This window comes from Ascaphus truei, chromosome 4 (assembly GCF_040206685.1).
Source record: "Ascaphus truei isolate aAscTru1 chromosome 4, aAscTru1.hap1, whole genome shotgun sequence".
NCBI lineage: Eukaryota > Metazoa > Chordata > Amphibia > Anura > Ascaphidae > Ascaphus > Ascaphus truei.
In genome coordinates, this window is record NC_134486.1 from 255,573,214 (window position 1) to 255,585,176 (window position 11,963).

Genomic DNA, 11,963 nt, shown 5'->3' on the forward strand with positions numbered 1-11,963 from the left:
TCAGCCAGGCATGAACCCAGGCTGGGAAGGCAAACGCAACGGGGCTTGTCAGAGGTGAGGAGCGGCGCATTCCAGGTATCTGCCAGGTACATACTGGGTATTTGCTCGAATAAAGTGTGTCGGTGCAGTATATCCAATATGGATTCTCAAGATGTATTCTCTCGATGAAAACCCCTCTGGTATGGGGTAGCATTCCAGACATAGGGATTGTTACCAAGAGAATACATCCTGACCTTCTCGGGCCATGGGAGTAAGATATCTGTAAGATTTCAATCGAATATACCCAACTAGCCAAGAAGTATTGCACCATATTTTTTGTCTTTATTTCCGGTACCATTCTGCACTCCCCACAGTCCAAAGAAAAATTGCTACAAGATCTACAACTATGATTTATCTGGGTTAAGAGCAGGACATTGGTTTTATATTTATCAGTATTTTATATTTGTCATCTTTTCACTAAACACTATATAAATCATTTCTAATATACATATTTCCATAGTCACTTTAAGTGTAGAAATTGCATGCTACACGGTTTTATTCATTTGAAAATTATTTATATTTGCATAAGGAGTGCCTAGTGGTAACTTTTTGGTGTTCATACTGTATACAGTATCTGTACATGTATTATATGCAGCACCAGTCATGCATGCTGATAAATTACAGTTTGAATAACACTTTATTTTATTATCACTAAAATAAAGCAAATTTTCTTTAAGAGGAATAAAAATGTATAGCAATATGTTATGCTGTTTGTGGCTTTCCCTCCCAATGGACATGGGCATACTTGTCTCAATCAATCCTTTAATTTTCCCGGGCTTTCCCAGCCAAATCCAATCTGTGAAATGAAATTTACTTAATTGTAAAGCCAACCGGATTATTAAAACTCTGCCGTTGGATATTGGCAGCATGGATTTCAAAGAATCCATTGACAGATATAAGAAATCCGAATGAGTGGAATGACTTTACATTGAATTCGTCGACGGATTCAACTTTATTCCGTTCCGAGGATTGCAAAGAATTCAAAACAAGAGATAGAAATACTGCCAGTCCGACTTCCTGCCCGCACACCCATTCTGGTGAGGGAACGGAAGGGAGGGGTGTGCTTCTGGGGATTGGGAAATGAGATCAAGAAATAGAGTTGATTGTTTTTTCTGAAATATTTTTTTCTTTAAGTTTTATATTTTGTGAAATAGAATATTTATTTTCTTGTTTTCTTATTATTTTTAGTATGAGTGGTGGTAGCAGCCAGGGCAGGAGGGGCTTTACCCGTGCCCCTCCTGTGAGAATGAGGAGGTCAAATTTCTGCCTCAGACTCAGTTGACAGTGGGGGTGGAACTGCAACAGCAGCGGTAGTTGTACCAATGTACCAGTCAGTCACCCACCCACCCATGCAGTCAGCCAATGTCAGTCAGTCACCCACCCACCCTGGCAGTCAGTCACCCACCCAGGCAGTCAGTCACCCACCCAGGCAGTCAGCCACCCAGGCAGTCACCCACCCAGTCAGTCACCCACCCACCCAGGCAGTAAGTCAATGTCAGTCAGTCACCCACCCACCCTGGCAGTCAGTCAACACAGTCAGTCAACCATACTTAACCCCCCCCCCCCCAGGCCCATACTGAATCCCCCCAGGCATTTTGTCACATTGGATGTAGCATTGGGTATCTTTGTCTTTTGTTGAAAATCTTAAAATAAACACATTGCATTGTAATGTATTTTTCCGTATTACAATAAGAAAAAAACAGTTAAGTAAAAGTTGCGTGCGTGGTAGGTGTGCTATGGGCTGGGGGGGTGGGGGCCTGCTCCTTTCATTTGTCCTGGGCCCCATGATATCTGTTGGAGGCCCTGTGTACAGTAGCTTGTACAGTAGCAGTCGATTCTTTTACACAGTTTTAATCATTGGTAATGGAATCCTATTGTTTTTTTAATGACCAAATAGGAAAAAGAGAACCAGACAAACAAAAAATAAAAGAAATTAATAATTTACAAGGGCACTGAGTCTGTAACTGGAATATACAGAGCACTAAATAAGGGAGCTAAAGGAAGGACATCGTAAAAAGTAAAACAATCAAAATGGGGGTTACCCTTACTGTCCACCCTGTCTATAAAGGCCACTAGAAGGGAGGCACCCGGCCCAGACTCCAGTGGACTTTTTTCTTAATAATTTTTTTTTTTTATCAAAAGTATTATGAACAACCAAATACATATAACACGCAGAACAAGATTTTTTTTTCACAGTGTAATCAATATAATTTAATGAGAACAGACTTTTTTTTTAATAAAAGGAGTATATTTTTGAGCACTTCCTCCCACCTGTGCGTTACTGAAAGATGGAACAGTAACCAAAAGCAAAGTAAAAGGATAGCTGCGCTCGCGCTGTCCCATATATCTGTAATAGACTGAAAATCTCTTGCAGCCGTCCGCTGGAGTACTCCACGATGTCCTGTATAATGACCCACCTGGGGGAGCTCACAGTGCGACACAAGAGAAAAAGAGATGGAGAATGCACTGAGATTCAGTATATGGGGTATATATTTAAAAAGTCCCACGACAGGACTCACATAACAATTTGTAAACATAACAATAATACAATGGTGAACTTACAACTGGTAAAAAACGGGTGCAAGTGGGACCGGGAGATCCGGAAATGTAGCCGTTGGAGAAGATGTAGCAGGTCCGGACCCGTGGACTCCATCAGCAATATTAAATTCCTCTTGTCATCCACTGCTCCACCAATGACAGCTCAAACAGCAGCACCTCGTAACCTCTATGCGTTTCACACTGCGTGCTTCATCAGGAGTCACATGGTGAGGCTGCCAATGAGTTTAAATGGCCACTCTGTGTCAATCAGACTGAATCATGTTGCGTTAGCTGTGACCCATGCAAATGACTCAGCTGTTAATGTGAGGCTAAAAAATGCTGAATCCAGCTACAATTGGACTTGATTAACCATGTATTTGTGTCCATCGTTAATTGGTGAGTGCTAAAGAAAGTGAATGAAATAAAATTGAGTGATATAATGTGAATGATATTGTGATACAATAGTGTTTATATGTGAGATAGTAATTATAATAAATATAGTGGTCCATGAAATGGTGCTATTTATTTACAATGTTACCATAGTGATATAAAAAAATTATATGATGAATAGTGAGTAAATGTGACTACTAATAATACTGCGTGCCAGCCAATTAGGCAAAATGCCTCCAGTGATTTGCAATTACACAACAAAACAATTAGACAATAACAACGTTTGACATAAATGCATCCTCATATACTCTAATCATAATCTATTGAACATGTTTAATACATAATTAAAAATATAAATAATAAAATTGGCTATTTAAGGGTTTAGCAAAATAGTCAATATGGTGTATTGAATAGCTACCCAATTAGAGTTCATTAGAACCCATATGTAGAAATTAATGCCGTGTGTGTGTGTATTAAGAGGTATAATGGTGCCTTTACATGATGATATGGAGAATAGTCTAGAAATTAATGCAGTGGAAACATATACATACCATACCATACCATATACATACCATGGTGGTGCGACAGAGCCCTCTATCTACTTCGAAATATATACATAACTGGTAACCATTGCACATGCTTACAAATAATATGCAGATATGACAACCAAAAGTATGTTAACTAAGGCATAACGGAATACCCTAATATATCCTAGGGAGAAGGCGTGGCTCAGTGACACTGACACTGACTGACACTGAGTTTACAGGGGAACCTGGTTCAATTCCTGGTGTCGGCTCCTTGTGACCTTGGGCAAGTCACTTTATCTCCCAGTGCCTCAAGCACCAAAAACATAGATTGTAAGCTCCCCAGGGCAGGGACTATGTCTGCAAAATGTCTCGGTAAAACTACCAGCGCTATACAAGAACATGCTATACATATTATTATTATATATATTATTATATGAAGTTGTTATCCTGTTATTCTCTTAGAAAAGTGCAAAACACTGTATTCATTGAGGCCACCAGGACATTTTGATTGAAAAGTGTAAATCCAATATTGCTCCCTTTTTGTCAATTGGAGGTCCCTATTTCCTAATATTTTTGTTGCTGCTATGGTTTCCATATATTTTAGTTTGTTTACATCACAATTATGAGTAAGCTGAAAGTGCCTCAACAAATGTGTTACAGGTTGATTTTTCTCAATCATTTTGGGGATATTTTTAATATTTCTAAAGTGTTCCAATATCCTGACTTTGAGATTTCTCTTGATTTTCCCAATGTATTGGAATCCACATTCACATAAGATAGACCACATGTTTGTAAAACAGTTAATAAAGCTGCTTATTTTATAACTTTTTTTTAGTCACAAAAGAGGTGGCCTCCTTTTCAGCTAGCATATGTTTGCAGGTCTTACACCTGTTACATCTGTAATTGCCCCAAATTTCAAAATTAGTTCTTAAAGTTTCTGGTTTCTGCTTATGTGATCTTAGTTGGCTGGGAGTACGTATCCCCTTTAAATTCTGGGCTCGCTTGAATATAACTTTAGGTTTTGTGTCCAATGAAGAACCCAGAATAGGGTCTAGGGAACAGTAGCTACTGTAGTTTTAGGACATATACATGTTAAACAAGCCAACCACTGTGACAACTCCCTCCAACCTAGATTTTATGTAATGGTGTGTGCGTGCCCGTCTACAGGTGTCAATTCAACCATAGAAGTTATGCTGTGGAACTACCTGGCATAATATCACAGTTTGGGTGCTGGCTTATTTGGGTCCCCACTAGATGGTCAACATTATTTATGGACAAACCTGTCTGAATCCAATTTGTAGATTTTCCCAGGTTTTTAGACCAAATCTGATCTGTTCACCAAAATCCGTCTGCGTATTTGGTACTGAAAATCCACGCAGATGCCTCAGAATCCGTCATTGGTTCCAATCTGGTCATATTTTTGAAGAAAACAAGGACTAGTTTAATTTAATAGTGTGTGGGGGGGTGTGGTGTGGGGGGGTGTGGTGTGGGGGTGTGTGGTGTGTGGGGGTGTGGTGTGTGGGGGTGTGTGTGTGGTGTGTGTTTTGGTCTCTTGTCTGTATATCCCCTCAAACCACTCTCTAAATAAATTTGGGAGAGATGACTGTGCTGAAAAAGTAGCACTGTTGTGGTAACCTGTGAGATATGCTAGTGGCTAAGCATAGCCTTAGCCATTTAAATGAGTCACATCCCACACTTTCTAAAACGCTGTCAATAACAACTATACAGCGTTGACTGACAAGCTTAAGGCACTGTGACACATCCACCTGTTTGAGGGACTTTAGAACAGTCTTCTAGGGTAACTAATCAAAGACACTTCGGATGTAGTGTTTGTATTTATTTTAAAACAAACAGTGATGGATTCAGAAAATGAACAAACCAATGAAGCAAACAAAAATCCTAGTTCTTCTTAGAGCTCTGGCTAAACAAATCTTTAACTCTAACTACCCTGGACGGCTACCACACTTACCGGTTAAACAAATACAGGTTTATAACTGCAATAGAGAAATCCTAATACAGGCTTCTTTACCTTCTGACACATCTACCAGGCAAGGGTCATGTGTGGCCTATTAGTAACCCTTCACCTGCTGTGTTCCTTGCTGGGATTTTTTTCTACAGTAAACTAAGAAAGGGAAAAGGCTTTGTAGGATTCCCTGTCCTAAGTACCTTCCCTCTTCCACTTTGCCAAGGTAACTGTGTCAGCACCTAGATCCTGGAATGGTGTACTGGTATTAGACCCAACAGAATAAGAATCCACAACCTCTGCTCCTCCTGCTTCAAACTATGTTTCAGTTAATCAAATCCAACTTCAGATTTTTGCAATCCATCGGTTGAATTTTTACTCCAATCTGCCTTTTTTAGACTAATCCGCGAAAATCCATGACTTAAAGAAACTGGCAAATTCGAAGTGGATTAAGTTGAAAAATTCACCCATCTCTAGTTAGTTAAAATAAAATACGATGCCATGTTTCATCTCTGGCAATGAGATGGTGTCGTGTGGACACAAACGACAGGACTGCAGACACTGGCAGTGAGTGATGATGATATTTGTTAACTGTCAAGTCAGTGAGTGTAGTGGACTGGAAAAATAGCCTAGTTGAGGGTGGTGGAAGTGATAACAGTACAATTGACTCAGCTCACCATTCCAATAATAATCACTGACTGCATTAGCAGCAGCTTCCTTGTCTCAGTGTCACTCACTCATCATCATCAGTAACTACTTGTTACTACTACTTTTTATGCAATGAGGTAGTTGACAATATGATCATCAAAGCTAACAAGAAAAGTACATTAAATGATGAAGCATTTTTCATCCTTCTAAGATTAAAAAAAAGTGTATGTCCAGGGGCCCTTCCACCCACCCATGCAGTGACACTGACAGACTCAGTGGCAACTGATTCAGTCACTCAATGCTACTAAGAATGTTGACAGACGTGAAGTGGACAATGCTTTGATTCACACAGATTTTACACTCAAAAGAGTGCTTAGTTAGTGTTCACAGTTGAATCATTTTGGTGAAAAAAATGTTAACAAAATAAAAGGAGTATGTCTTTGGGGCCTCTATTCCACACGTATGTACCACTAATATTTACTTATTTATTTATAAAATGTGTTACCAGGAAGTAATACATTGAAACTTACCTCTCATTTTCAAGTATGTCCTAGGCACAGAGTTGTGATAATACATGGTTGTATTAAATGAACAGTGGTAATACATTCAATTTGCAGACATTTTATGGACAGTTAAAGATGATTATGGGCTTATGAAACAGTTACAGAAATGGTTAACATGGTGTTAGAAGAGGTAGGATAGGCCGGTAATGTGTTGTGTTAAAAGACTTACACACAGCCCAGTAACCTTCGGCTGCCATCAAAGGCTTTCCAACTTTGGGGCGACATAGATGTAGACATAAGCGGTTCTGAATGAATTCACCTGGGCTTTTGAAATTCCTTTGTCCAGTCATAAACACGGCAAAGGGGTGGGGTTGACAAAGCACATAGCAGCAAGAAATCCCGGGTGTTAACCCCTAGCATGCTGGTTTTGTGCAGAGGGGAACAGTTTTTGGGGAACCCTACCAGACGTACGCCTTTGGGGCAATGGAGATGTAGACAAGCCAAGCACTGTGTCAATGTAACCTGAATGTTATGTAATCACTGCCTGGGCATCCTGCATTGCCATGTGCCAATTAGCAGCTCTGACAGATGTGACGGAAGGGTGTAGCACTGCCTGCCTGGCACAGCACGGACGGCACTTTTGGTGCTGGCTTATTTGGCTCCAACCCCACTAGATCGACCAAATAAAATATAACTGAGCTGATAATAAAATGATGTGCATAATTCTATGAAAAAATAATTTACTATGTGTACATCTTGTATATACATAATAAATCAAGGAAAACGGAGGTGGGGAAATGCTGGAACGTTTCATATAGATCAAATTGTTTAGTTAGTTATCCAATGGAAACAAAGCTATTAATATGTGTCGATATAGACTCTTATAGAAGGTTGGTACTGTAGCACTCTAGTGTTAGAGTAAAAAAAATAACCTATGGTAAATGTATCAACTTAAAATAGAATGTAGCACTATTTGTTGGTGCTGCTTAATTGATTGAACAGTCACCCAGAGCCAGTGTCCAAGTGTCCAAGAAGCTGAGAATTATGGCGGCTCCCAGTACCACTACTTTTGGCATTCCAAACTAAAGGCTGATGGTAGGAATCCATGTGTTATGTCGGATAGGTCTTATCAACAATGGACTTGCCGAACCCTATCTATCCACCCAACGCATGTGAAAAGAGTCATAGCATTGTTTCAATTAGACAATTAACTAAACAATCTGAGCTATATGAAACGCTCCTGCAATTACCCCCTTTTTCCTTCATTCTTTCTGTATATACAAGATATACAAATAGTAAGTGATTTTTTTAATTGAATTATGCACGTAATTGTATTTTATTATGACACTATCACAACATTAATATTGCACACGTTTGACACACTAATATATTCTATCATTCTTTATTGTGGACTCTTTAGTGTCATGTTTATCCTTATTTCTCTGAGGTCTCACAGTCACAAAAGGTTCACTACTTACATATATACATCTAGGAGACATTTTTTTTTATCTTTTGGGCCTGTTACTTAGCAAATCTATACACATACCTTTTTGGCACCAAACACTTTGTGGCTGCCAGTAAGAATAAGGGAGGGTCATATGTATGACCTGATTTTTGTAGGTAAATTGCATGTTTGTTTTTACCACTGTATGTTGACAAAGGTCCAAACTAGGACTAAACTGTTGATCCTGGACTAAAACACTACCCACTTTTGAAAGGACCGCAGTGCCTGCTTATTATTTGATTCTCAGGGGATATAAACATAGAAATGAGAATGACCAGGTTCGGAACCATGATGTTGACAATGAAATAGCAACTATAAGCTTTAACAATGAAATTGAGGAAAGGGCTGTTGTTGGCCTTTTCTAAGGTTTTCACGAATGCCCACTGGTAATACTGATACTTAATTTAAGTGCCTTGTCATACCTAAACACACTGTCACCTTTTTCTGCTGAGAATGAAGCAACTACTTTAGTTGCTGCAACTTACAGTATAAGACAAACGTACAGTAGTTGTATCACAGAGTTATCATATGAATATCAGTGTTGATGATCTGATTGGCACTGGTTCATTATATATTGTTTGCGTGTCTTACTTAGTATATATTAAGTAATATAAAACTAAGTGCATTTGAACCATAAAATAGCAGGGGAGCTTTCTTACTCTTGCTTCATCCTATCTCCTCTCTCCCTCACACAACCCTGCTCACATTCAATTTTCCCCCTACACACATATACACATGCACAAATACAATTGCACACAATCACTCACAATTCCACAAAATCACACACACACACACAAACAATTCCACACAATTCAACACAGTCACACACCCACTCCCCCTTTCTAAGAATTTGCCTGGGGTGGGGGTGGGAAAGGACTGCTCTGATTTAATCTATGTGAGAGCAGCTGCTGTTAGTGCTCAGCTATGCAGGCAGGGAAACAGGCAAGGGGAAGAGGAATTGTGTGTGTGTGGAGGGACAACCCTGCTCCCGCATCAACCAGAGACAGCAGTATTAGCCAGTGTGGCCTCTGCCAGGCCAAATTTACAGTGCCGGCCAACAGGGAGCCCTCGTACTCTTGGGCACACCAACATTGCACGGTTTAGCGGCACGGTGTACCATTTCTTTCATGATAATTTAACTACCTTAATAATTACAACAGTACTGTATAGCAAATGACACAGGTCATACTATATCCTGGTGAAAAACTGCTTTAAAAAAAATATTTTTTAATAGATCTGATTTTTAAAAAATTGGAATTTTATTTTGTGACGCAACTGTGCTGATTTGTAAACCACAGACAGATTGATACATTGCTGCCTGCCTTGTTTTATTTTACTTGTGTTTAAGAATTGTTGTACAGTATTAATTGTTTTTAACTTTTTATTTAAACTATTTTATTTCAGATCCTAAGAAAGAACTATGATAGCAACTGGAGGAGTAATAACAGGACTGGCAGCCTTAAAAAGGCAAGACTCAGCCAGATCCCACCATCTTTTGTCTCGACCTACATCGCCACCTCCATCAGAAAAGAAGCCAGTAAGACGTCGGCCCAGAGCAGATGTAGTCATTGTGAGAGGAAAAATTCGACTATACTCCCCATCTGGTTTTTTCCTTATCCTGGGAGTAGTGATATCTGTAGCAGGAATAGCCATGGCAGTGCTTGGATACTGGCCCCAAAAGGAACCTTTTTTAACCTCAGAGGTTAGACTACAAGTTAATAAAACACACATTTTTCGAGAAGCGGGGATGGTGGTCAAATTCTTTGAGCAGCACTTACACTCAGAAAAAATGAAAATGTTGGGACCATTTACCATGGGCATTGGTATATTTATTTTTATTTGTGCTAATGCTATTCTTCATGAAAACCGTGACAAGGAGACTAAAGTTATTCATATGAGAGACATATATTCAACCGTCATAGATATTCACAGTATGAGGATTAAAGAGCAAAAGCATTTAAATGGTGCATTTGCAGGCATGTATGGAGAATCTGAAATCAGATATGGTGACAATCCTTGTGCCTCTAAACTGGCTGCAAACACAATAGCGTCATTTTCTAGATTAAGTGGTAGCTACAAAAGGTGCAGTTCTGCTGAAGATGATGAGGGCAACTTGCATGAAAACAAGAACTTTGCTAATCTTTTACCACCTCTTCTTATGGAACGTTCCGGTTCAGTCTTTGGCCTTCATTGTCACACAAGCAGGAGAGCAGAGGATAGAAACAGTGGCTCCAAAAAATGTGAAACAAAGTCTATTGTGTCATCATCTATTAATGCTTTTACTCTACCTGTTATAAAGCTGAACAACTGTGTTATTGATGAGCCAGATATAGACAACATAACCGAAGACTCTGAACTCAATAATAGCAGATCTAGAAATGTATCAATGGATTCATTAGTTGTTCCTTCACCAGAAATAAACAGGCCTTACAAGCCTACCAATACACCCCTGCTACGGAGTTATTCTATTATGGAACCACTAACAAGGGACTCTTCCATTGCTATACCTAAGAGTGGACAACTGTTATCACCAGGAGCTGCCAGGAAACAATTTGGGTCCAATACATCGTTACATATTCTGTCTTCACATTCAAAATCTTTAGACTTAGACAAAGGTCCTAATACACTCACTGTCCAGGGTGAACAAAGAAAGCACCCCAGCTGGCCAAGACTTGACCGTAGCAACAGCAAGGGATATATGAAACTTGAGAATAAAGAAGACCCAATTGACAGGTTAATTGTGCCACACGTGCAATCAGAGATAAAGGACTACACCAACAAAGAGAAGCTTCTCATGATATCAAGATCCCATAACAACTTGAGTTTTGAACATGATGAATTTTTAAGTAACAATCTTAAAAGGGGCACATCTGAAACAAGATTTTAATGTAAAATAATATTTACTTAATATGTGCTATATTGTTTATACACCAGAGCTTCTTTTTCTTGTTGGAGAGATGTACAGTACATGTATGTAAATTATTAACCAAAATATACGAGGTTACAATTTGTGACCACAGAGGGCCATCACTAGTGCAAAGACATATATTTGCTAGTCACATATAGCTATGAAAGAAAACATATCAACTCCACATATTCCTGTAAGCTGATGGACTGTTCCAACGTAAAACTACTGCTTACTTTCATGGTCAAATGCTTCACTAAAATAAAAATGCATGGGTTACTTTACTGTATGTACTGGATATCCCATTTCATGCATTTCACATGGTACTGGAAGTGTAATGGGTAATGTAGATTATTGAAGATTCCAAAAGGGAAAATTATTACGGGCCAACAAAGCCAAAGTCAATTTGTATGTAATATACTATTCTAACTATTGAAACATTATTGTGAGTAAATATTGTTTTTGAATGTTATGGGAGATGAAAGCTTACAAAGAGATTGTTTAACTGGTCTTCTAACATGGGGTCATTTCAAAGGTAATTCATTATTAACACTGGTCAGCTTCAACATAATTTATGCACAATGAATACATCAGATCAAGGACAATAAACCAGGTATAATGTAGCAATCCACCCTACTCAATTTGTATTTTTAATAATATATATATACCACACTTATTAAGGTTATGGTGGGTAAAAAAAGTGACAAAAACCCTCCACATTAAAGCATATAGCATATGGAAAAATTACTGTATGTTCATTTGCATGTCTTAGACAGGTCTACAACCCTGTCTTTCACCACTATTGAAAGACAGGGTTGCAGACCTGTCTAAGGCATGCAAATGAACATACAGTAATATTTCCACTTGCTATATGCTTTACTGTGGAGGGTTTTTGTCACTTATTTTTACCCACCATAACCTTAATAAGTGTGGTGAATACCTACTC

General features: G+C 38.9%; 1 protein-coding gene across 3 annotated transcripts in view; it reads left to right on the plus strand.

Moving 5' to 3' along the window:
- TMEM200A (transmembrane protein 200A) overlaps positions 1-11,744 on the plus strand; it is a 126,098-nt gene extending 114,354 nt beyond the window's left edge. For all 3 annotated transcript variants that reach the window (XM_075597303.1, XM_075597302.1, XM_075597301.1), the window contains one exon: positions 9,517-11,744. In XM_075597303.1, the coding sequence (XP_075453418.1) occupies positions 9,533-10,999 (1,467 nt within the window). In that variant the 5' untranslated portion in view covers positions 9,517-9,532 and the 3' untranslated portion in view covers positions 11,000-11,744. The remainder of the gene's footprint in view (positions 1-9,516) is intronic.
- Positions 11,745-11,963: the final 219 nt, after the last annotated feature.